Source organism: Dromaius novaehollandiae, chromosome 3 (assembly GCF_036370855.1).
Source record: "Dromaius novaehollandiae isolate bDroNov1 chromosome 3, bDroNov1.hap1, whole genome shotgun sequence".
Lineage (NCBI taxonomy): Eukaryota > Metazoa > Chordata > Aves > Casuariiformes > Dromaiidae > Dromaius > Dromaius novaehollandiae.
The window spans coordinates 120366102-120392790 of record NC_088100.1 but is presented as its reverse complement, the minus strand read 5'-3'; the positions used below and the strand labels follow the sequence as shown (position 1 = coordinate 120392790).

Below are 26689 nucleotides of genomic sequence, written 5' to 3'. Positions count from 1 at the left end.
GATCTTTTATTTGCCTCTTTAATGTATCTCTGCAAATGACATTGCTATTCTGGGATGTTGCTAAAACATTAAAGTGGCTTTTTTGCATCAGCATGGGCTTTCTGGAAATGAGTTCCATAGGCGTTCTTGAAAGGGGATCTGTCCCATCACAAAGTCATTGAGGATATAGATTTAGCAAGGGAGGACTGGAAAAGGAAGAGGTGTTCGACTTTGCCGGGGTTGAGAGGTTGCCCGAAACTCTCCTTCGAGCTCCAGTGTTTCCTTTGCTGGGTTCCCCCTCTTGCTTCAGAGTCTACATTTCCAGCACCTAAAATAAGAAGTAGAGACAAAATGATCAACTCTAGGCCCAGCGCATATGGTTTGATAAATACTGAAGGGCCTGGAATTTTGAATGGCTGACGGTTTGTTTCCAGCTTTGTGGTAAACAGCTGAATAGAAAGGAGAAGGCAGCAAGTATTAAACTGCATCCGCCAAGAACATCTGCATTTATGAAAACTTTCCCTAATTGAAAGTCTAGTAGTTTCAAATGCTGTGTAGACTGAGAGTTTGGAAACTAGTTCTCCTCCGCCCCCATTTCTCCTCCTCCTCCTCCTCCTCCTCCTCCTTCTCAGTATTTCCTCATGGTTCTTTGAGATCTACTACACCAAAAATACTTTTGGAAATACCACAGACTATTGTTTTTATTAGTGACTGGAAAGCTTTGTAGTAGGATGCTTTTGTGTTTCATTTGTTTTCCTTGCTCTGTCACAGCTGTTTTTGTTTTAGCAGCATTAGAGAGATGATTAAACTATTTGTGGCCTTTTCTAACCCAGCAGATCTCTTCCACCGAATTTTTTAAACTGAATGACTGAAACTGTAACTAACAGGTTGTCTGCGTGGGCAGTTTTGTGCATAAAGTTACAAATGCACTGGTTTTATGAGGTCTTTTAATTCGTTCAGCAAAACACTGATCGCTGTGAAGCAAGTCCCAGTTTCCCTATAAATTTCCCAGCCAGAACGTTGACAGAACCTTGACTAGAGAAGATACAGAACAGATGAAGCAGCAGATCTGGTTTAAACCTACATGTGCTCAGAAATGACTAGTGGAGAAGAGGTTTATGTAGGTGTGGTGATCCCCACCTTAGCCAAGAGGAGATGGGCAGAACAGCAGGTGCTGCAGCAGAGTGTGGTCTGAGGACAGATCTGGCAAAGGTAGTACGTAACAGCTATAAGTGCTGAACTAGCTGTTGTGGTTACAAGCAGGAAGACAGGAAATCAGGGAACAGGCATCTAATCAGAGCCTGGTCAAAGCAGAAAATAGTGAATGAACAGGATGATAAGTTAAATGAAGAAGTAAATTAAGAGTGAAAACAAGATACATATGTACAAAGGCAACTTTAAAGGAAGAAAGAGGAAATGAGTTGTACTGGGAGACTTCAGTGTTCATGTCTGGTGACATAAGTTAAGTGATATTGGAAGTAGAGGCTGATGAATGGGAGGAAAATGAAAGGTAAGTGTGTAGATGAGAGATGTGTCCCACTAAACTCCACTCTTGCCGTGTGTGCTCACCAGCTCTGCTGTGCAGGCACTAGTGTTTGTGCAGCTGCCTGGTGGTTAGGTTAAGAGAATTGATCTGGCAGATGCTGTTTCAGTGGTTTTCTTTCTGGCCGGGCCACTCTTCAGGCCGAAAGAGGAATTGGCTCGATTCGTTGCATGGTTGTATGAGCGTCAGTACTGGTGCTGGGGAGGCAGTGAGGGTACAAGGGGGGAGGTAGCACCAGCCCTTTCAGCACCTTACGGTGTTAGAGAGTGGTGCATATATCAACCAGCTCATGAAATATGACAGTTATGGCTAGGGTAAGGATATACGATCACCCCTACCTACAGATAGAGATGAAGTAATGAGGATTGTGGCTCTTTCTTTTTGCATGCTAGTACAGCCATACTGCTAACAGGTAGGGAAGCAACTGCACTTGTTAGAAATGACCCTCTTAGAGACACTGCAAAAGAAAAGGCTGAGCTGACTTTTCAAGCACATTTTTCTTTACCATTTTTTGTCTTTTTTATGCATTAAAAATAATTGTTTTCAACTCTTCTGTTGGTTTTGCTGGGGGGCACGTCAGTGGGTTAGTGACTGAATGAGGTCTGGGAAAACAGGGACAAAGCAGGGAAGAGAACTTGTGTCTAAAATCCAAAATGACTAAATTTTGTTGTCAGACGATGATACTGAGGTAATAACAACAAAATAAGAAGACAGACTAAGTAGCTAACTTTTTGATTCTGAGTCCTCCCAAGGACTTACAAGAAAACTCTTAGAAGAGATATTAAGATATTCTGTATCTCAGCTTTGTGTCTGAGTGAATTCCCCTTGTTCCCCCTGTTTTGCATTCCCAGTTTTCCAGCCTGCCATTGTGCCAGCTGCTTAAATTAGGAAGGTAAAGCTTGGTGCTCTGTTTAAAAATACATAAATAAACAAGTGTAAAAACATACCTCAGAAACAAAAAATCTTTCAGATGTTTTTCTAAGGCATGATTTATGCAAGTAAGGACCAGAAGACAATGTTTCTTTTTCAAGTCATCTTTATAATACTCTTTTCCACTCTTTCCTATCTTTTTTCTAACTATATAATTTCACTCAGGGACTGCAGAATAATGCTGTCTGCTGTTCCCATGAGCTGGGGTTCACGCAGATGGGACTACACCAATGTTACCTTTTAAGAAACGGTAGACTTAGAAAAAAAGAGAGTTAGATGCGGTCTGAAGGGGGAGAAGTAAGCAATGAAAATACACAGAATCCAGATCAGGGCTGCTAAAGAATAATCTGATTATAGCAACAAAGCCTGCATTCCTCAAATCATGAAGAATCAAAGATTGGTGGATGGACAGGGCAGTTAGATCAATTGAACAGTAAGAGCTGAGGAGGAGGTTTTCCATCCTTGTAGCTACTGTGCTGTCAGGGGATCAGCTGCAGAAATAAAGGGGACTTGAGTGTCATATGCCCTTTTTGGACATGGGGAATGAACGGGGACCACGTAAGTACTCATCGTTTGGAGTGCGGTTACTGAGACAAAGGTGTTCCTGTTGACTTTCATACAAGGAGAGGTAAAACTGTGATGAGGAGGAAGTTTGGGTTGGAGCACACCACAGGGAAGGAGCACGCTGCCTCTGCCTGCCCAGCCACCGCGGATCACCCCACTGCTGTGCACTTGAGCTAATGCCATCACGGCAGTGGTTCAGATCCTCAAGAACGAGGGCAAGTCTGTGCCATGTCGACAGCAGGGCTTGTGGTCCATGCTACAGGACATGACTGGTGTAAAGGCAGTGGTTTGGTGAGAAATCAAAGATTAGGCAATACATAAGTTAAAACAGCTTCTCTTGGATCAACCAGAATTCCTTTAAAAATCAGACTTCTTGCCCCAGAGCTAAAGCTTCTCATCAGCTAGGGACTGTCCTTGTGGCAGCAACATGTACAGTAACAATTGTGCATAATTCCACGGTTTACCTGTTCTGTCAATGATTGCATGTAGCTGAAGGGAGTGCTAGGAATGTGAGAGCATGAGTTATCTGATGTAAATGGCAAAATGTGTAGAACAGATGCTTGGAGTGGGTGGATTCTTCCACAGCATCTTGAGAAAAGAGGAAGCATACCACGGGATTGGCACACGCTCCCTTTCAGCATGCCTCGTTTACTTCGCAAAAGAAGATGAGGGAACAGACCTTGATCTTACCGTAGGAAGTCATTCAGAACAAAAACTTAGGGGAACTCAAGAAGGGATTAGATATGTAGATGCATATTAGAATAACTGGAGTTATGCTGATTATTGGCAACAAAATGTAGGTGGTCAGACTGGGTGTATGAGCAAAGTTTACTGTATGCTTTTTCTTTGTCTGAAAAATTGCAACAAAAGCATCATTTGGGCTGACCCAAAATGCAGCATTTTCTACTTTAAGCTTCATTACAGCCACAGAGCCAAAAAATAACCCATGTATGCACACAGAACTAGCTGAAACGTAAGAGGAGCACTGTGAAGCACTGTTAGTCAGAAAAAAACAACCAGTGTATATAAAGACATTTGTATCAAGATCTCTTTCTGTGGACCTAAGTTGTTTCCCTTTATAGTGCATTATGTTGGAAAAGAACATACTCTATTGATAATGTCATGTACCCACAGAGACCCATAACTTCTTCTGTATGGGTACCTGTCATTCAGTAGACTCTATTCCGTGAACACAGCAAAGGGAACTGTTCACCAGTCTATATCCACAGGAGACATATTATTTCTGCTTGTGGGAAAGCATCTTGTGAGTACAGGAATATCGGTCATCTGTGCTACCGTTACGGATCAGATAAAATGCCATAGTAATCAACATAGATGTATTTACCTCATTCCATGTTTTTGCTTCTGAATCAAATAGCAACATATACCTCTCATCTGAACTTTTCAGAAGTGTTACCAACAGCCCTACTTCTGGTCCCTTTTACTGGACTCCAGCTATGATCTTTGCAGTGACTGTTCTCCCAACTAACTCGTTCCAGGGCTGCAGCGAGTACGCCAGCTAGGGAAGAACACGAGATACTTCAGGCAAAGACTGCATGAAATGGGCTTCATCATTTATGGCAATGATGATTCTCCTGTTGTCCCGTTGCTCCTTTTCATGCCTGGTAAGATAGGGTAAGTACTGAAAAAAACTCATAGGCAAAACAAATACCATTCAAATAGCGTGGGTTATTTGGTATAAACTGTGAAAAATGTAATTATGTTTAGTGGATGCTTCACAAGAGAAACTTACTCTGTTAGGTGAATGCATCATTTAAATATGCTCTATTTTTAATTTAGCCCTGGACTTAGTTTTGAGCTGTTCCAATATTCAGAATTTTAAGAATTTTCTAGATGTGCATACATTTTTAACTTGTTCTGGGATAACACTTTTAATAGCATTTTGGACTTGCTTTTGTTTTTTTTTTTTAATGGTTAAAATGGATGTATTGCCCTTGATGTATGAACAATTTTGGATGGACATTCTTTTCCCCCAATGAATATTTGAGCTGTCTTTGCATATATAAATTGTTTTACCATTTAGTTCCTATCAAGCAGCACTTGCATATTGAATTGGACATGCAGATCAGAAGTCAGTAGTAGCATAACAACAGGGTCCAACTGTAGGGAGCCTTTGCATGTAACAGGCTGGATAGCTGCTCTAGGTTCCTAAACTCACAGAGCAGTTGTGGGAACAAGAAGCCCATCACATAGGCTGTTTTATTCTTGTTGATGTGAAGGAACACAGCTCTCATACCTTCCAGAGGCTCAACTTCATCAGTTTTTAGGGACTGTGAACACCCTCACACTTTGATTTGCACCCAAGCCCTTTGATTGACATAAATGAATCAAATGAATCAATCCAATTTTATGATGCTGCTGCCTCTCTCTGCCACCACGCTGCTAGTATTTGACACCCTCTTTGCTTCATGAGCTGTTAAGCAGTGAAGAATCTCAGTCCTACTGGTAAAATTCTGGCTCTTATTGAAGTCAGTGGGGATATTACCATCCACTTCAACTGAAGACAGTATTTTACCCATTGTTTTATGATACTTGAATGTTTTCTCTTTGTGGTCAGTTTATTGGAGATAATTTACTTTTGTTTTTTTTCTTCTTCTTCTCCCCCTAGGGCTTTTTCAAGGCGCATGTTAGAAAAAAATATCGGGGTGGTTGTGGTTGGGTTTCCAGCTACTCCTCTCACAGAATCCAGGGCTCGGTTTTGTGTGTCAGCTGCACATACACGGGAGATGTTAGACACGGTAAGTACAGCAGATGTCCTGCTGAAATTAGCTTCAGATGCAAAGGGGGTTGGGAGAAGCAGTGTCTGTTATTTTGAATCTCAATAATTCATTTTTACATTTGTTTTTCTGGTCTTGTCATTTGCTTTTTAAAGGCATTTTAGCCTTATATATTTTATTTAAAAAAATAAATTATGGGACACTTAGCTTGCTATGTTCTTCTCTTACTAACAGTGACCAGTTCTGTCATAACTAATAATGACCTACATGAAGAGCACAGCAGGACAAAAGTTAACTACTAGGTCAAAACTATCAGAGTAGGAAACCTGAAACATTATGGAAATGCTTGCAAATCAGGTTTTCCATACCCTTATTTTCATTATGTATTTCCACGTGTTGGTTAAATTGCAGAAGTAGTATGTGGGACGGCCTTGAGGGTACAGGTGGAAATTGCAAGCAGTATTTGGAACAGTTTGAACCTAATGAGGGTTAATTGGTGCTGTCTGGCCTGTCTCAGCTCTGTATCTTTCCCCGATACCAAAAACACTGTTAAGAGTTTGTTGAGATTTCCGTCATAAACCTCCATTTCAACATAATCATAAATGTGTTTAAAATAAACTATTTGAAATTTTCCATCTCCCTCTCTTGCCGAAGGTGTTTTTGGCCTGGTTTGATGTATGCTCGTTCATTCTCAAAGTATGCCAGTGCAGAGGCAGGCAACACTGAGACTTAACAGTAGAATTAGGGCTTTCTTTTTCTTCTCTTTGCACAAGTATGATGCTCAGAGCAGAAAACTGGTGAACACATAAGGTATTGGAAGAGAAGGCCCCACTCCTTCGTGTAGGCAAGCACCTGTGCTTGCAGAGAGTCCCCAGCTCTCCGTTTGAATCCTGATATTCATATGTAGTCAGAGGCCAGAGCCCTGCCTGGCAGACCAGCTCCCGTGCCAGTCTACACCACTCTCAAACAACATTGAAAAATCTGCCTTGCATATGTGCAGCATAAAATTCCTGCTGCTCTTAAAGGCGCAGTGGTTATTAGCAGGATGTAGCATCACAACGATAAAATGGCATAGGGCAGTGCATAGCTATGTGTCATTGTCATCTTTTGCTGTTTGATCATATGGACTTTGGATTATGTAACTAGCAACGAGCAATGAAGTTGATCTGAAGATCTGAAGCTTAAGGTTGCTGCTTTGCTTTGCAACCTTCTTCTCCCAAAATGTAACATCACACCCATTACATTTTTGAGCCATCACTACAAGTTCACCTCCTGGTGCCTGCACGTTGCTGCTTCCTGCTACCAGTGAAGGTCTGATATGCTCCCTGGCCATCATTCTTGAACACTCTCTGTTATTGCTTTGAAATTGGGATCATTGCCACAGTGTTTGCAGCGTTCTTTTTAAACGTCCTTACGCTATGGGGGAGTGGAAATGCCCAGAGTTTAATTACATGCAGATGGAAAGATTTTTAGGGCAAACACTTTGTGAATACGCCTAAATCCAGTGTAACAACAGGTAACGAGTACCATGAAAACTTTTCCCTCCAGCAAAATTCATTTTGAATCCTGGCCTGAAACTAAGAGAAGGAAAGATCCATAGGATGGGCAAGCTCCCAAAAATAATTTCTTTAATGACCTTGAAGCTATCTCTCTGCATAAACCATTACCAAAATACTGTATTTTTTTTTGTTCTTAAGCTTATTTCAGTGGCTAAACAGAAACAGGCTCAAAATCAAAATTGCTGTACTGTTCTTTGGTACCAAAAGGTCAGCTGCTCTTGCATGTGGATCAGATGCTGCAAGACATTGAGCTGCTTCTCTACAGTACACAATTCCCTGGCCACTTTTTGAATCTACTGAGAGCTAAGGACACAGTTCAGCAAACTGCATTACAATGTTAATGCAGCATTAACTATATCTGTGATATTGCTATAAACAGAGAATGGAACTAAGTAAAAAAAATAACTAAGCCTGTTCTGGGTATTTATGGTAACTCTGGTCAACACCGTGGGCTGAGTCCCATCTAAGAAAATGCAGTGACAATGCCAGTCTTTGGGATCTGTAGGGAAATGTTGAAATATTGCCTTACATATGTCTTTTTCACAAATAAAGATAACGCCTTATCTGGAGTGTTATCTCCCTGTGCTTCTAGGAAAAGATCTGTTTTTTTCATCTGTGTTCAATTAATGAACTGACTAATAAACCATAGCGTACTGAAGGGGTAAATTCTGTTCTCGTGCGTGCTGTTGTACATCTGTGACTGCACTGACATTCTCACTACAGGAGAATGAAAGCAAAACTTGCACTTTAAACTTTGCTTGATTTCCTTAATTGATATTTTTATGATCTTGTTGTTCTGCTGTAAGGTAGAAGCAGAAGAACTTCAAGTCTTTTCCAAGAGAATTGATACAGTATAATGGTCTTACAGGTTTTGAGTGCTCTGGATGAAGTGGGTGATTTTCTACTATTGAAGTACTCCCGGTATTCCAAGGCAGCGCATCCTGAACTGTATGAAGAAACTAGGTTTGAACTTGAAGACTAAGTTTTCCACCCACGAACAGAATATTACGATGTTATGAAAGGGGGAAAGACCCAAAAACTAAAAAATATGACTGCATTTCTTCCCTTCTGAGGACAATTTTTGGTTCACAGTTAATTGAAAGGAGAGGAAGCTTGGTTGTTACATTTTATTGTATCAAATTTCTGTATTCAACAGACTGAAATATTGATACAGATTTGCCTCCCCAGGAGATCGATCCTTCTCGTGGTATTTTTAATGCAGAAAGAAAGCATCCCATTGGTGGAGGTGCTAACGTACGGCTTATGTTACGGTCCCTTTTTATGAAGAGGCTTCAGATAGTCTTAACTGTGACTGAAATAAAGAAGTTTGAAAGCTGATTGGATTCCAGCGTAGTATGCTAGCATAACTGAGCTTTGTCAGTTAAATTGGCTTTTGTCTGTTGGAGAGCATAAACCAAGACATCGGTGTGGATTGCTACAGAGGAAAGAGTAGAAAGTGACCTCTTTAGTTGCCCTATCACGCATTTCTCCAAGGACACAAAAAGTTAGAAGGCGGCTAATGCTGAGAACAACAAAAGTAGTAGCCTCCTCAGATCAAATATTTCTGACAGCAGATTATGGGAAAGGAAAAATGCTTCCTCCCTTCCACAGACCTGTTCTCAGCCACTTAAATACACAATATGTACACAATGTACACAATAATGTACACAAATTTGGGCTTAGAAATAAATGGAAATGCTTTTCTGCTAACGCTTTTGACCTACAGCCTTCCACATTTTATCACAACACAAGTTCTTCAGCAGGCTTGCTCCCTTTTCATGTAGCAGTAGTAAATAATTTTAATAACCATTTAACTTTCCCGTAAAAACCTTGATCAAAACAGTCAGATACTTGCAGTTCACAAACTGCAGATGACATTTATGGGCCCACTCCTAAGTTTCTTGAACTACTTATGGGCTTAATAAATTCACTAACAAGTACATAATGCTGAAGCTGTTAGTTATACAGAATGTAAAGAAGTTCAAGATACCATAAGCAGTTCTGCCACCTGTTAGATTGAGAACTCTGCCATCTCTAAGCTAAGGTTGTCCATTTCATAACATTTCTTGAAATATTCTTGCCTGCTTTGTGCATGTCAGGGGTTCTGCTTGTCTCATTGCAGACTTCTTGAAGTGGTTTATTTTTCAAATAATTGACTGTGTTGTCTGAGGGGGAGGATGTCCTTGTCCACTTTTTCACTGCTGAAATGGTAAATGCACAAAGACACTTGAAGGAAACGTTGCAGCCTGCAGCTTCCCTGCAATGCCTGCAGTAGCATTAGCGTCAGGCTTACGTGGGCTGAGCTGTTGGGGGAGACCGTTTTTCTTCCCCTTTTTTGCAGTGTTTAAAGGTGGTTCTGTAGCTTTAAGAATGAACTCCAAACCATTCCACGCTATCAAATGTCATTGTAAACACATCAGATGAGAGATGTTTAGCTTTCTGTTGCACAGATGTACCACACTTTCATGTTCTCTTGAAAGCTGTGGTGTAAACTTAACCCACAGCTGCAATATTAGATTTAAGAACAGAACAATTAAATTGTGGCGTACCAATTACACTATATTACTCCTTGCTTGTTAAAGCAGCTTTCAGGATATAACAAGGCTGATTGGTTATGAGGGCCCATTTTTTGTTACGTTTTTGTTGTTGTTGTTGTGCAAGTTAATAAAAATCCAGTGGTGCTCTAACTTTAAGAATTGATTACAACACATTCCATAATATCAGATGTCAGCTTTAGGAAACATATATCAAGAGCTTGGGGGTTGGGGGAGGACTAAATGGTGTCATATGATTCTTCACTTTGGTAGACGGACTTGAAAAACATTGCAGAGGTCCAAGGGAGCCGTGTTGATGTATAAGAGCAAACTCGCTATATAAATATTAAAATACTCTTTGGCACAGGAAGGGGAAAAATAGGAAATGTGAACTTTGTCTTTGAGTTACCTGCCAATTTGTGATGTACAGCTTTGTTACATGCAGAGTGAGCGCACTTACTGCCGAGGAGATGGGCTGAGAAATTTCTACAACCTGTTCCTCAAGGAAAAGTACTGAATTTGATGTATTGCCTTTTGATCTCTATTGCTGAACATCTGTGGCCAGATCCTCAGCTGACTTCTGACCTTCCATCTCAAGGTATACGGCCATAGTTTGTATTTCAGCAAACGTTATTACACGTGCTGTTGCAGGCAACACACTATTTCCCTCAAAGAGAGGCCTGAGATTGATTAAGCTACAGAACGATCACTTTTTGTCCCCCTATAGGGGAATGTTTTCTGTCTAAAGCCAAATTCCTGCTGCCCTCAGAATCTCTCTCATATTAAGGAGACAGCACAGCTATTTTTCAGAGACTGTCAGTTGATTTATTATATGCTTTCTTCTGATTTCTTCCATCCCTGGCACATTAGAGAAGATATAGGCTGACTATCTGTGAGCTTGGGAAACATTTGGAGAGAAATCCCTGCACCAGTGATATAATAGTAAAACTCCCAGGAACTACAGACTCCTACATATTCCCCATGGAGTTTAGTTATGGTCTGGCACTGGCTTTTCCTCCAGTGTAATTTCAGTGAAGTTCTTCCAACTTTATATCAATGTAAATACATTTAGAGTTGTCTGGCTCTTGGAGACTCCATTTTAGTAGGCTTAGGTAAAAAACTGACAGAGTACCTATTAGGGAACTAGCACATTTAACCTAAGCATCGCGTATCTCTCAGAATATACTCCATCCTCAGGAATTTGTAGTCTTTGGAGATGTAGTTCTCTGTAACTGTTTTAGATGATTTTGAAGAGGAACTGCCTTCCATAAGTAAAAATTGCTTGAGATGTTATGTTTGTAACCCAGTGGAAATGTAAGTATGGGTACACTAACTTTTTGTTGATAAGCTGTAATTCCAACACCTGCTATCTTACCAGATTCTTGACTGACCTTCACACCCTGGGAGGACTCCAGAGGTCTGTTTGACAGAGGAACTGAATTGTTTGCCCTTTCCTGTGCCTTTATCCCACTTCATCTTTTAGAGAGCCTTCATTTCCTGTGCTTATCTTACTTGTCAAGGTGTTTCTCCAATCCACTTCTCCTGCTTTTTTCCACCATTCCTTCTATTCTGTTGGTTTCTGTCCTCTGGGTCTATGGGAAAGCACGCTGGCAGCTGCAGACTTTGAGGACCTGATGCGTGAGTAACATTTGGCTTTCTAGGCATTGACTCACCGTGCCTGTTTTTCCTGGTATCCTCATCAGTCTCCGCGGACTTTAATCTTTCCTTTTCAAATGAAAGTTTCTTATTGATGGTGCTAAGTTTCTAAGCTGAGCCGCATCTGAACTGTCCAAGCTGTTGAACCAAGAGCGGGTTTGAGCCATCACTCATACAAGTGTAGATTGAGTTAAATCTTGCTTTGAAGTCATACCGTTGGTTTAAAACTGGTGCAACTATGAGAAGAACCTGTCAGAGTGTGAGGTGAGCTGCCTGCATCTACTTCAGAGGGGTCTGAAGGCTGACGTCTCTGGACTATTTCACAGCTGCTGCCCTTCACAGGAGGACTGAGATACAGGACTGGATTTAAAGATGAAGGATTTGGATTTTCTACCAACCTCCCTCCCCCAAATGTGTTTGGTGGAAGGTGCGTCATGTAGTTCATAGTCCTGCTGAAAAAAGGGAAAAACAGCCTATGCTTTGTTGATTTGTTGGCATAATTTTGCACTTTCTAGCCTGCTTAGAAATCCAATAGAGATTCTCTAGTATATGATCTGCTTTTTATTTGTGCATGAAGTTTAATTGTTCTTCAAATTAAAATACAGATTATGGCCAAATTTTAAAGAAACCACAACAACAAGCTCGAAAATGGTAGATGTCATTCCAATACTGGCATCTGAACATTTGAGCTTCCAGATGCCTTTTAAGGAGCACAAACCACTTTTAAATTTGCAAAAAAAAAAGGTATCTAGGTGTTTCCCTAATTTACTCACACCTCCAGTGTAGTTCATGCTTGCTGCAGACCAGTCAAGGATAACGAGAATCCTATTCTGTCCATTAGTGGACTGCCACCTTGTCGTCTTACCCACCTTCTGCCCCGTAAGTTCATGCTTCCAGCAAGTATAGAGACCTTCAGACCCATTAGATGGTGCCACAACAACCACTCCAATGACCACGCAAAATAATTATTCATCCGCATGAGAAGAGGAGTCTGGTGTGTGAATCAGACTGGCTTGCTCAGCAGTCACCTGAGGGATGAGCATGTTGTTCTCCACATATATGGTATGTCATTGAAATAACAGAGCAGTGATAAAGCCATTTATATCACATGCTGATCAGATGATGAGGACAGTGGAGAGGCACGGGATCTAGAGAGATGTGGTAGACTAGGTCTAGGTGAGTGCAAACAACTTTTTATGCAAGTGTTGCAAGCGTTATTAGAGCTCGTGTACCAGCTAGGTGAAAAATTTGCTCTGTAACATCAAGATGGAAACTGTGGATGAGGTAAAGAGAGACATTGCACGCTGCATGTGATTCCAATTTGTTCATGAAGAGTAGGCAAGGTAGATGGGATGGCAGGTGTCCCTGACGTTTAGTACTCTATTATGGTTTACTCTTCTAGTTCCTTTTTGGAGGAACTTCTGCCAGGTGCTGTGCTAAGGCCAACAAGCATTAATCATTATCGATGTACCTGAGTCCAACAGCTTGTGCCTCAGGGGTAATCAGGTTTGCTGTAATGTTTGAGCCACCATCTACAGTAAGCAGTGCTGATGCCGAAAAAAACTCCAGAGATCGGTCCCGTGATAATGGTGCACAGCATCATGTATGGTTGTGATGGCCACACTGGGAAGCAAAGACAGTGTGAATCCGGGGGAGGCTGTGGTATGGTGAAAACTGCCTTTGCTGCTCTGCAGGGCACAACTGCAATGTGGATCCACACAGGCAGGACAGCCTGCCCTCTTCTTTGCAGATGTAGAAGGGCATTGCCTGTAGGATGCTCCAGCAGAAGAGTTTCTTTCTGGCAAACCGGTTCAAACAGAAGATGTAGCTATGAAAGCAAGACATTGCAGGAAGTCTAGAAAATCGATTCTCACAGGTAAGTCAATTACATGCTGTAATAGGCAAAGGAAATTAAATGTGTGTAACAGTGAGAAATGGTGATCTGATGGGTGGTGCTTTTCCATCACCCACTTTGAAATTATGTCTCAGAGAAGTTTGTATGAACATGAGCTAACTCTAGTCTCGTGTGGTGGGCCAAGGTACGTGTGTCCTCCAGTCCCTCACAAAGCACAGAACTGATATCTCATGCTGTGGCAAAGGATTAAGTGCCATCATATCTGTGGCCCTTATCTGCTCTAACTCCATTTCAGCTCCTAGCACAGCAAGCAGCAGGCCTATCTTTCCAGTTCAGAGCCCATCTTAACGTTGACAACTAAGCCTATTGGGGTCCAGCATGGACCTCATGGTCCGTGGCACTTGCAGCGAGTAAGTGTTTCCTGGTGGAGAGGAGCATTTGCTGTGCTGCAGGTAGCCTCTTGTCTGGAGAGGGTTTGTTTTCTCCAGCAGCTGTTCGAAAATAGCACAGAAGTGTTGAAATCAGTGGGGACATTTCAGAAGCAGAGCTTCCCCCATGTGCTTTCTGGAGCTTGCTGTGACACAAGTGTCCTGTGTCTCCCTTGTTACCACACAAACCTCGTGATGACTTGGCTCTCTGTGCTGTGCAGAAACTGTTTTGCACGTTGCTGGGGATCATACTTTCATGTGGGAGCTGCTTTTCAAAAATCCCTAACACCAAGGATGCAGCTACTCCCAGCCAGAGCAGTCAGAACAGGCATGATACTCCTCATGGTTCCCGGACCATCTATTCATGCTTTTGGCATTTCCCAGTGTGCAGAACATCCTGATCTGAACTCTCTCATTCCCACTGCCCACTCCAATAGCCATATCTGAAAAATTCCTCTTCTCAGCAGCCCAGTGTAACTTATGGACCAGGGCTGTGCGCTGGATGCAAGAGACCCAATTTCCTTCTGTCTCTGCCCTCCAAAGTAGTTGTAGATGAGACGCATTGGTGTTCTTGGCCTCAGTCTTTCCCCTCTGTGAAAACTGTGATGGTGATCCTAATTAATTTGCAAAACACTAAGCTGAACTGATGAGAAGAGCCATAGAAGAGCTAAGTGTTGTTGCTATCTGAGTGATCTTTTCATTTCTACATCTCAGAATTTCTCCATCAGTCCTGTAAAACTTATGAGTACCCTGTTTACTAGACTTAATGTACTAGACAGTACAATGATGAGGACTAATTATAATTTATAGAAAACTTTCTGGAAAATAGATTCTTTTAACATTTCCATTCTGTGCAGGCTTTGTCAATGTCTTACTACAGTGATGCCAGTTGGATTAGGAAGCTTTTTAGAATGTGAATTTATCTTTTCAAAGATTTGTAGCCAAGCTTTTCCAGTTTGTTAAAATGTAATTAGTGTCTGCTTGTTAATATGATGTTCATTGATTTTTAAAATGCACAGACTTCAAAGCTAAAAATAAATAAATAAGAAGAGAGATAATTCAAACCAGAGTGGAACAGCTTGGACAGTTTTACTCTTTTGCCAGAATCCCAAAGCTGTTGTGTTCAAACAATGCCACAGTTTGAGTGGAAATGTGAAGATTAAATCCAAACCCTGCATGTCAGCTTTTTTGCAAATGACTATCCAGGATTTCAATAACGTGTCCAGCCACAACAGATGATGTTTGCAGGGATATTTATTGCTTAACAGCTTGTGATAGTCTCCTGTTTCTCTAATATGTATTAGAAATCTATGCACCTAGCACCAGGTAAATATCAGTGGAATTTTGGTACCTAACTCTATTAGGCTCTTTGGAAGAAGCATTTAAAATGGCCTAAGGAGCAAAGGGCTCACCACAGATACTGGTGGTTGCAGAAGCTCCCAGTTGCACATCAGTGCAGTATGGCACATGATGGAAGCTACACAGGAATAAAAAGTAATTTGATCACAGTCATGGAGGAAGCAATGCATGCACTAAAGAGGCAGATGGAGGTAACCTGAAATTCAGATAGGAATTTGAAGACATAACTGAGGAATGTCCTGAGGAGACTGAAGAAACAGCTCTAAAACACATCACCTTCTGAAAAAGAAGGCCTGGAGGACAGAAAGATGAAGAGGATTATCCATGGAAGAACACTACCCAGGTGCAAGAGGTAAGATGAAGTTTGCTAGTGCAGGAAAGATGAAGCTGAGCGACAGATTCATTCCCCTGGAGAAAGAAAACAATTCCATGGCAAAGAAGAAAGGAAGGGAAACTATCCCCCAAAGACAGAAGGACAAGACAGTGGAGACAGCCAGGATGAGGCTCCACAGAGACTGATTTTGAGCCAAGCAGGAGAGAACATGAGATCCCACCACACCAGTATGACATGGGCCTGTGTGACGAGGGGTAGGACCCCTGATTGTTTAGAACAAGGGAGAAACAATGCGAAGTAAAAAGCAGAGAGGTGCATCGTATTCCATAACTAGGCTTGTTAGATGTGAACCAGTGGCAAAGAAAATACAGAAAGCTGACAGTAAGAAGGATTGTCTTTCATTCAGAATAAATGATCCTGTGGAAACAGGTCAAGGACAGCTCCAACAGAGAGAGGAAAATGCTATAAGATATGGATGCTCAGGTCACTTTTCCAGTGAATTCTTCCAGTCCCGATGGAAAATGATAAAGTCATGAAAAGCAGTAGATTTCCTTGGAACTAGCTCTGTGAAGGAGATTTGGACATTTCTGACCACTAGGAGACAAATAGGATCAAAATTGGTATGAGAGAGTAAAGTGAGCTTTCAAGTATAAAATAGAGAGAAATGGGCACAAGGGCATTTTCTGATTTTCATGCTAGGTTTTAACAGATGGGAAAAGAAAAATCTGGATTAGTGAATGTAGTAGGGGACAATGGACCTCCAAACAGTAAAGATACAGTGAAAGTGTTGATTCTGTTCTGGTCCTAATATGATAAGATGTTTTGTTCTAAAGGGTCTGAAATTGCTTTTCACTTTGTAATTGCAGGTTTACTGTGTGGCCCCTGAGCGTGTCCGTGTGTTGCCACAGCTGGCTGGGAGACAAACTCCGGTGCCCAGCTGTGACAAGCTGGGGCAGAACTTGCTGGGGTCAGCGTTGCCGTGCCAGCCACAAGAAGAGGCCAAGCCACAGACATCAGAGCGCTGCAAACTGGTAACGGGAGAGGTCCTAGGGCTTTCTTATTTCCATTCCCTCCAGCCCAAACAGCAGAGACGGGCTGCTGCTGGACTCTGCAGTGCAGGGGAGAGTGAACTGAGCCCTACAGGGAGGGCTGGAAAACGATGGGATTTGGCATGGTTGTGGGAGGAGATGGGGCTTTTCAGCCTAAGCACAAAAGGTGGTCGGATGTGGGGCTGTTGAGCAGACTGTGATGCTGTCTGTGGTGAACACAGCAGGAGGTCAGCCGTGGGCTAACATCTAGGGTTTGATTTTATGTATTGTATAAAGGGCAAATGTTTTGGTCTCTTTTGGTTCTTTGAAAACCAGGGAGCCATCTAAGATTCAAAAGTGCTGATTCAAACACTTTACCAAGTGGTAAAGAAGGAAGTGGAAAGGGATGGAGAGAAACCACTGGGTTCCGGATCACCCAGTTGCTTCAGAAACTGTTGCAGCTTCCTCACCACACACCTGCTGTTTGTAATAGTCTTCCCATCCGAGTTTGGTCAAGGGATCACATGAAGCTGTGGACATGGGTTGATTCAAGTAGTTTCCATGGTAAGTCTTCACTACCTTGGTTCACTTTGGCTGAGCCAAGAGCATAGCTGAAAGCATCTCTGTGGACAGCTAGCAGCTCAAAGGCAGAAGCAGAGCTAAGGGGCTGGTAACTTTCAGAACAGGACTGATGCTGACAACCACGCGGGAGCAGCAGCTGCTTTCTTTGATATTTCTGAAGCCAGCAGGGCTATTTGTCCGTGGATTTGTCCATGATTGCAGCACTCTGAGTGCATTAGTCATCTACATTGGTTTGAATCACCACTAGCCCAAATAATGAAGAGTGAGAGCTCAGAAGCTGCAGACATGGAGTCAGTTTGGATCTTCTCTAAGTCAAATTTTGATTTTAAAAGGCTTCTTTGGGATTTGCATCTCAGTGGTATAGTTGGTGAGAGTCCTGGGGAGGAGAAATCAGTAGAGAAAATGTTCCCAACCTAACTGATTAAGTAGTCCTCTCAACAAGGATGTATGAAGCAAGCACAGGGCCTATAGGATCAGCAAAGAAAGCAAAGCTGTACTGGTCAGAAAGCAGAGGGATAAAGTGAGAATCACCAATGTCAACCTAAGAGAAATAGTGCAAAGGTAAAAAAGCAAATAGTAACAGGGCTGTTAGCCATGAAAAGGGAGGCAAGGAATGGAGTCATGACCTAGAGAGGTTGGGGAATTTACCGTGTATGGCAGTAGCCAAAAAAGTCCAGGAGCAGGCTATGGTATGTGCCCGGAGGAGCCGTACCTGGTGGCAGAGGGGTGACGCAGTGTTGGCTGGGCCACCCTTGAAATACAACATGCAGCACTGAAAAGTACAGAGCAAATGACAGAGGAAGCAAGAACAGCAGAAGGCAATGTTTGGAAGCCTTAAAATAGTTAAGAGAAGAGGAGATAGCGTGGATCCAAACACCCTAAAAAAGATGCTGTAGGGGAACTGAAGATCTGTAAAGGTGATCACAAGCTTGCAAAGGCAACACACAATGAAAAACTCACCAGTGGAAGAGAAGTTTTAAGGTGGGTCGCAATCAGTCAGCAGAGGATTAGATAACACACCCCGGGGAACAACTCAGGGATAAACTGATGCTAGGTGTAGGGGATTGGATTTGAGGATCCATGAGGCCCTGTCCAGCTTAATCATCTACAATTCCATGGAGACGGCAATGAAAGACTTGTATTGTGTCCCTGAGAATGAATTTCATTAGGTATGGGCTTAGGTCACGTACTGCAAATAGGTCTCTCTTATGTAGGATTCTAGTTTGGAGTTTGCAGTGATTGATGGATTCATTAAAACGTCGTCGCTAAAACACACAAGAATTTTCTGTTTAAAAATAAATAAATGACGACAGAAACAGCAGAGAAGCCTTCTGCTTTTCTTCTTGATTCTCCCTGCAGCTTAATATGGTTCAGGAGACTGCTTGGTGGGAGAGAGGAGACAGGATAAGCGAGGATTAGCAAGGGATATCACCATTTCATTTAGGTCTTTGGCTACCTGGTTCCTTTTAAATTCTACCTCCCAGTATCTTTCTCTTTGTTTGTCTAAATGTCACATAAGCATCATACTGGTGCTGAAAAACATTTACACTGTGATCTCCTATTTGGTCTGGAAAAGGCACTCGGCCAGTTTCCCAGGTAGTTATAAATGAGCTTTGTAGTAGAGATGTAAGCAGAGCTTCACTTGAGGATCCAGCCCACTGAATTACTGCTTGTACAGCTGTGCTGTCTGTTTAAAGCCAAATTAGTCGGTATAGAAAGATTTTCTCCACAGAATTTGGCTGTCATCCTCCTGACAATATGTTATATCTTCAAGTAGATCCCATGGGCCAAATTAATTCTAGTATTTTACTGATGTCAGTGATGTTACCCCAAGTGTGAATTTGGCCCCATTGTTCTAAGGCTAATAGAGATTTTTTTAAATGAAAGTGGATCATAAAATATTCTCAGATTTTCATCTGGTTTTGCTTATAGTAATTATCCTTTCCTAGAGCTGAGTAGTAAAGAAAATATTCATATTCTCCAGTGTCTGGTATAAATTGCCGTGCTTGTTTGCTGCAGCACAAGACACAAGCTATGAGCAGAAATTGATGTATTTGCCCACGTGCATATGTACAGAGTTAGCCACTTTCTTCACATGAGAAAAAGCACAGCAAAGGCTTTAAAAGTTCTTAAGTATCTGTGCTATATCAGTTAAGCACATTAATTTTCTATGGTTTTTTATACTTTAGAAGGAAACTCTTCTGGCAATCAATACTTCATGATAACATTTAATTCAGTCTTGTGTTATTAACGGAGGCAATAAATGTTCTTTTTAACAGGCTTCCAATTTTTGAAATAATTTCTGTGAAGCCAGTAGAACTGATACTGAAAGAGGGAGCCTGGATATTTTTGTTGACAGCTTGCATCCAGCTAGGTCAGAGAAGGCTGGGATAAGGTTACAATAAAAGTAGTTGAACTGGACAGTTGTTACAGATAGCTCCTACTCCTGATCTGATATCTGAGGGAAAGAGCAGTTAGGACTCTACTGCTATTATTTTGGGGAGAGAAGCTGGCTGTCCCAGCCTGGCCACTGATGGATTAAACTTTTGTGTCACTGTTAGGCACAATCTTTCCATTACAGATTTGAGAAATATCAATGAAAAAGCTTAAGTTGGATGCAGGATGTGTCCTGAAATGCCATGTTAGCAGAAGCAGTTTTAAAGGGCATAAATTCATTCATAACAAACCTTGAGGCTCAGACTCTGTAGCTGGAGCTCTCCAACCCTCCCTAAACCAGGGGGACTCCTCATATGCTTCTGTTGACCAATCCTCTTGGTCAATTTTATTGACCATACTGACTTAATAGGGGCACTCTTGATTTACAGAAAAATATTAAATAGTTTATGACTTTTACCTCATGAATGAACTTAAAGAAATAGATGTAAAACTGAAGGACATGGAGCTGGTGCTACCTGTTAAGCTTAGGAAGTATGTCTGCCGCAGACGTATTTGGGCATTCATTTGGTGCACCCAGCCTTTGCAGTCCACAAGAACTGAAAGAAACCAAGGTGCAGATTGACTTCACTTTATCTGAGCTCAGTGACAGCTACTCTAATGGACTGCAGCAGGGGATCTGGCCCTCTGTGTGCTTAATGAAAAATGAAGATCAGTCCTACCTCTGTGCTGTTGAGATTGGGAGTTATTCTTGAAAGAGAAATGCTGTTGTTGGATCAGCCCTAAAAGCAGTGGTGAAAGTTATTCTGTTATGCAATTTTATTTTCTTTGTGTTGGGAGTAGGGGTGGAAGAAAATGCACAGAGATTGACCCTATGCCCATAAAAATAGTGTATCTGTGAAAAACATACTTCTTGGAAGAGAATAATGTCCTAAGTAAACAGATAAGATCTACCCTATAAAGACAAAGGGGATCTCTAAAGGATATGGGGAAGCAGCTGAATCTACTGCATGTTTTGTGGAAATCTAAAGGGAGTCTTAAAAAAGACCATTAATCAATGAGCTATTCTCCTGCTGGATTTCTCCTAATACAATCGCTGTGTGTAAGTTCCCTTTTTCCTTTAGAGTTACAGATTCAGACTGACTGATTTCAGATGGCCTTAGTTTCAAAGACAGGCTGAAGAATATAATTTCAATAGAATATATTTCTCTCCAATGTACATGGGAAGTGATGTCAATTGGACATAGCTGGGTGTACTTCAGGGCATACTTCGTGCTATCCCTCAGAGCTGTATCTACTGCCTATTACTCCTTCCCTGCTGTCGAGCAACGCCCTTTCTTTGCCATCTGTTAATCCGCTAGGCCTTCAGACCACTCTGTGACTTCCATGCAACTCTATTGCCCCAGAAAAATGGCTGTATTCATTAATACGAATTACTTCCATCAAGAAGTACTAATAATAATGTCCACTAGATGTGCAGGTCCTTACAGCACCCCTTCTGGATTCAGGATAATAGGCACAAAGTGGAACCTAGAGGTGTGACTCTCGCACGTGAGATCCACCGCTGTGCAGGAGAAGGATGGGCCATAAAGGCATTGCAACGTTCAGTAGCTCCCCAGCTCTGTGGGTCAGCTTGTGCTGTGAGTTAGAGCAGCCTGAAACCACCTCCAGATTTAACCCACTGTGTGACCCCGAACAGGTCCTGGCTGGGAGCACCAAGAGTTGTGGGAGCTGATTGCTTTGCCCCACTCACAGATAGGCTTGACGTTTCTCCCCTGCCAGTCTCAGGCATAAGTTCTTCCCTACTAGCGGACACAGCAAGGGAGCTGTGTGTAGAAAGCAGCTCTTCATGGTATGTCCCTGTACCCCACGGCAGACTTCTCTCCTGCTGTATAGTAAGTGGGCTGGGAGAAGGAGGAGGTGCAAATACTCCTTCACCAGTCAGAAGTGATACAAATAGGCTCCTCCGGACTCTGTGAAAATGGCTAGTGGACTGGCGAAATGTCTGATAACCCAACATCTCTCCAGGTCTGGTACCGAATAGGCATAGACCATGCTGAACAATGATTCAGAGGAGAGGTATGCACAACCTCGAAACACAGAAGTGTGAACGGGGAGATAAATCATTTAGCGCTGGTGGAGAAAGGCAAAGACTGACCCTCTCTGAGCTTTTAAAATTAGATAGAGCAAAACATTAGAACAGCATGTCTCCTGTCAAAGACAGTCTTCCAGTGATGTCTCCATGCAGTGATGTTCTCCTGAAGGATGAGCAGTTGTCTTCATTTTTAACAGGTGATGCCCTGATACCCATAATGCTGGGCTGAAGCTGAAGCAAAGCTTTCCTAATGAAACTCGAAACCAGGTGAAACTGCCTACTTCAAGAGGTCTAATAAAAACCTGCAATTTAGGCCAGTTGTGCTGATATTTGCAAGCTGGGGCCAAGTTTAGTGCAAATGCAGGAAATTTACAGTAACAGCTGGAAACCAGGCAGTGCTTGGTAATGCCACATCATGCTGCTGCTGCAGAACTCAGTAATTCGACATTGGAGATGTAAATTGCAGAAATTTAATGTAGTTCTGAGGGAGCTGAATATATCTGAATCAAAACCAGGACAGATTACTAATCCACAGAAACAAATGCTATCCATTTCCATATTGATCTGGTTGAAACCGAGAGTTACAAAGTTGTTTCCAAGCCTCAAGGCCAATATTTTTTTCTCTCGCTTCTAGCAGCCTGTACTTTATATTAATAACTCTTGTGGACATTCTTCATAAGGTATTACGGAAATGCCAGAGAGCCAGAAGTGAACACGTTTCATTATTTTTAAAGCTTGAAGGAGGTGACCCGCTTTTCCCAGCCTTCCCAGGTAAATATAGGCCAGTCAGCCTGATGTCAGTTCTGAGACAACTGCAAGAAAATCTGATGTGCAATGTAGTCAACGTCTAGGTAAAGAGAGGGTGACGTAAATAACACCGGTCAGCACAGATTTATGTAAAATAGATTTTTGTCATTCTTGTCCTGAAATGCTTACAAATTAAAAAAAAAAAAAAAAAAAAAAAAAAAAGGTAAATTGCTCTGGCTTATAAGCACATATGAGAGTAAGAAATATCTGTACAAAATGGTTTTAAAATGGCACTATACAAAATGAATGTAGCACATATTAATTGTGTAAATCGATATATCAGAATGGAAGGGTATCATGAGGGTATTTTTATCAAGGTTCTGCAGTGATTTGTTCTTGCTCCCAGGCTATTCATTATTGTTATCAAGAATTGGAAAGAAAAAAAAATAAAATAGCTGCTGGAAAAGTAGTAGATACTGCTGTAGTGGTAAACATACAAGATGGGTCGAGTCTGCAAGGCAAACTGTGACATTTGGTAAACTAGACTCTTCTGAACATGTGTTTTAAAGCAGCAAGACGCAAGGTCGTACATTTGAGAGCAAAGAGTACAGATGACAGTCTACATCCTGGAAGCAGCGGCTGTGACAGCCTTGGCCCCGATGCAGACTGTGTGCTCTGTCAGCACATACACACAGACAGATTAAAGCCAATCTCAGCCGTTTTAAAATCTGTTTATGTTAGATCTATGTAGTCAGTCAGGTCCAGTTAGCCAGGCTGTTCGGTTCTCAGACGCTGTGTAGACTTCAGTGCAAGTTCACCTGCTTGGGGCAGCTCGTCCCCATTTTCCCAGTAGCTGGAAAAAGGTAGAAAGTACCAGATTCTGAACTTGAAGCTTAGTTGGTGCTTTTACCTCTGCAGGACCTGGTCGTCTCCAGCGATGATCCTGCACTTGTGGACATCGCCAGTCACCACACCAAGCCCCTGGCCGGGAGCGCAGTTTTAGGGCAGCTCAGCCAACTGTAACTGAAGAAACAAGGCACCGTGGAAATCAAAGAGCAGTTCAAAACATTGCTAAAGGTCTGCTGGTCAAACAGTTATGTGGGACTGGAAAGGTCACTCTTCGTTCTTGGAGCTAATACACCCCTCAAGACTGAACCGCAGAGATTGTTCTTCCTTTTACACATGAAAGAATTTAAGTCAGGTATTCAGATGGTAAGAAATGACAGGATTAAGGTTATCTGTGCAACCTAAAGTTACTTCCCTAGCCAGTGGGACCTTTTCCACAGGTCCCCTACCTTACAGATCTGCCATTTGCGTTATATTCAATACAGGCTCCTAACTTCTACCTAACTTCTGAAAACGCAGTGTGAGCTGTAACTCACCGGGGTGCTCTCGGGAAACATCATCCCCTTGAACCATCACAGAGCAGGGGGGTAACCTGCCAAAACGAGTGTCAGCCAGGCCCACGGGTGGGGAGACGCCACAGGCAGGGAGCCAGGAGGGATTTCCTTACCCTCTTTTGACTTCCCACCCTCCTCCGTAACACCAGGCAGGTGTTTCAAAGCTGGAGCGGGCTGCATGGGGAATAGCGGTGGTGAGCAGAGCTTCCTGGCTGTGCCACAGGGCAGGTAGAGGCCAAGCCGTGATGCTGGGTGCCTGGAGTTTTGGTCTTCGGTCTGGACACAGAGGGCTCAGCAGAAGTAGCCCAGCCGCTCACGGTGCCGTTTGGTGGCAGGTGACACACACACACGCTCACCAGCGTTCATCCGACCGGGGTGCTCCCGGCTCCCGCAATCTGGGCACATGTTTTGGTCCGTGGCGAAGGGGACACGCACCCCCACCCGGAGCGGGGCTGCGGTCTTTTCCTGGTTCACCGCAAGCGTTTTCTGCTCTCTCGATAAGGCCTGCAGCTGACGATTCGCACTCCTCGCCAGGTCGCCCTAGCTAAAGATTCGGGCCTTGGCCACGCTGGTGAGCAGCATCCCTCCTCCGCGCTTGGTGCTGGAGCTGGGTCCCCGCCGTAGCCCTGCTGCCCCACGGACCTGCTGTCCCTGCCTGGCTTCCCGTGAGCGATATCCTGCTCTTCCTCCCTTCTCCGGCGCAGCAGAGGGACCTCCTGGCTGGTGGGCGGCCGTGGGCCTGGTTATCGCCAGTCAGCTCACACCTAAATAACTGCACGGCGGTTTTACCGAAATGACCTCCAAGATTAGTTGGACTGTTCATAGCTCCCACAAATGGCAGGAAAATAAAAACTGAGGTACAAAGCTGGCAGAGCCATGTTAGTTGAAAGACTCAGCAGCAGAGCACAGTGCTTATATTCTGCAATGGTGCCACATCCTTCGGTTCGGTTCGGTTTGGGCTTTTTTTGCCAAGCTATAGTGTTAGATGCTCTCCCAGAAGGCAGCATGTCTCTATAGGTTAATTGTTCTTCCCTTCTCTTTAACTTGCAATTGCCTACGAGAACTGTGCTATCCTTTCCCACCCACTGCCCTAGCACAAAAAATGGCTTTTTTTTTAATCAAAATGTCTCAAGGTGCTAGTTCTCTCGAGCAAGTGGATTTGGCTCTCTAACAAAGTATGGCTGTGAGAGCCCTCCCTGTACAGATTTTTTTTCTTTTAGTGTCTTCCAAGCTGCTTTGCCCTACGACAACTCTTGTGTTGCAAAGGCAGAAAGGCTCCTGGATTTCCTGTCTTTCCCCAACGAACATCATTTAGCATCCAGCCAGGAGCCTTGATCAGGATGAAAACAATATTGAATTTTGCAGGTCTCATTTATTTAAAAGAGTAAAATGTCTTTCTTTTCAAAGTGCTTCTCTTTAGCTTTCATTTCCTGTGCACAGAGTAGCTTTGTCTTGACTACAATAATTAAGTTGTTGACCTTCCTTAGAGGTCAAACATAGCTTCCCTTTAGAGAAAGATAAAAACAAGCAATAATAGATACTTTGACTGGTCTAAGATACTTGCCCCACATATCTGTGATGTTGCTGTTATTTCTGCTGGATATTTTTCCCAAGCTCATTCAGGACAAGTTGCCATTGAGCCATTTGTTTTGTGCACACAGTATTTATTCAAGTTATCTTTCCCTTGTTTTTTATAAGAAGAAAAAAATGTTCCATTGTAGTACAGTAAAAGGGTGATCTGAGATGCGTATGCTCTAATAAGACTGTTTCGTGTGATTTTTAACATGACATTTTAATGGTTTTAATGATTCATTTTTGGTTTTCTCTAATTTTCTGCTGCAGACTTTTTTTTCCAAGATCAAAGATGACAATGGGGAAGTCCAGACAGGTCTGCATTTGTTATGCAAGCCAAATTACCACTCTTTTCACAGTGTTATCTCTTTTTTGTGTGTAAACATATTTAAATTCTTTTCATTTTAAAATTATCTGGTTTTTTTTTTTGTTGTTTACTTGTTTTTAAATGGGACTGCTAATTAACATTAGTGTTCCTAGCAGGACCACACTGTGCTCCACATAGTATGAGACTGTGACAGCCTTTCAATTTCCAGTAGCTGTGCCTGTATGAGTAAGGAAGACGCTTGGATTATCTGATTAGTCTCAATAAATTTTACCAGTGAGTTTGACTTCTTCTATATAGAAGTTTGAGGTCTTGCCCTTGGGAAGGAAGTTGAGGGGGAAAAAACACATTGTCCTTTGCAAACTGGGCAAGAAATAGAAATCCACAGGTGGACAAAATCCATTAATTTCAGTGATTCAGGGCTTTATTGCTGTTAAGAGCGAACAGCTAGAGATGCTGGGCTTCTACAGCCTGAGGGATGAGGGAAAAGCCCTCTCAGGTCAGCAAATGCAGGCACTCTGCTCCAGCGCTGGAACAGGCTAGGCCAAGCTTATAACTGTGATTTATTAAACCTTCTGTTCTAAAGCCTTGTATTCCCTATACCCGTCTCATTCTTTCTGGAAACCTCCTCCAGGCCTTTACAGTTCTTTCTTCTGATGCAGACAGGAAAATTAACTCTGGAAGCGCAAGTATGGCCATAAAAAAGACCAAACGTGTGTGTCTTGGAAGCAAGAGAACTAAGTTACTAACCAGTAACTACATCACAGCTAAGACCAAGCATTCGCTCCATTGCTTGCAAAGATAAAGCTCTGGTGCAGCACTTCATTGCTTTTAATGTGGAAGCAACCCCCGCCTCGTTCACCAAAGCCCTTAAATCCATGCCACTGTCCCGTCACGGTGAATTAAAGCTAAACATGCCTTAATGAAGGGGGGCCTAAGTGGAAAAAAATGTGGACTAAGCAAAGCATCTTCTTCTTTGTCGAGAAGTAAAAGAACAATACTGGTATCTAATTTTGGATTCCTGGGAAATGCTTAGATAGTGACGTGGTCAGCGCCGCGCACGAGCT

The 26689-nt window shown here is 42.5% G+C and overlaps 1 protein-coding gene across 2 annotated transcripts in view; it reads left to right on the top strand.

Moving 5' to 3' along the window:
• Window positions 1-8651, top strand: part of SPTLC3 (serine palmitoyltransferase long chain base subunit 3) — an 85966-nt gene extending 77315 nt beyond the window's left edge. For both annotated transcript variants that reach the window (XM_064509983.1, XM_026094571.2), the window contains exons 10-12: window positions 4516-4651; window positions 5646-5775; window positions 8182-8651. In XM_064509983.1, the coding sequence (XP_064366053.1) occupies window positions 4516-4651; window positions 5646-5775; window positions 8182-8295 (380 nt within the window). In that variant the 3' untranslated portion in view covers window positions 8296-8651. The remainder of the gene's footprint in view (window positions 1-4515; window positions 4652-5645; window positions 5776-8181) is intronic.
• Window positions 8652-26689: the final 18038 nt, after the last annotated feature.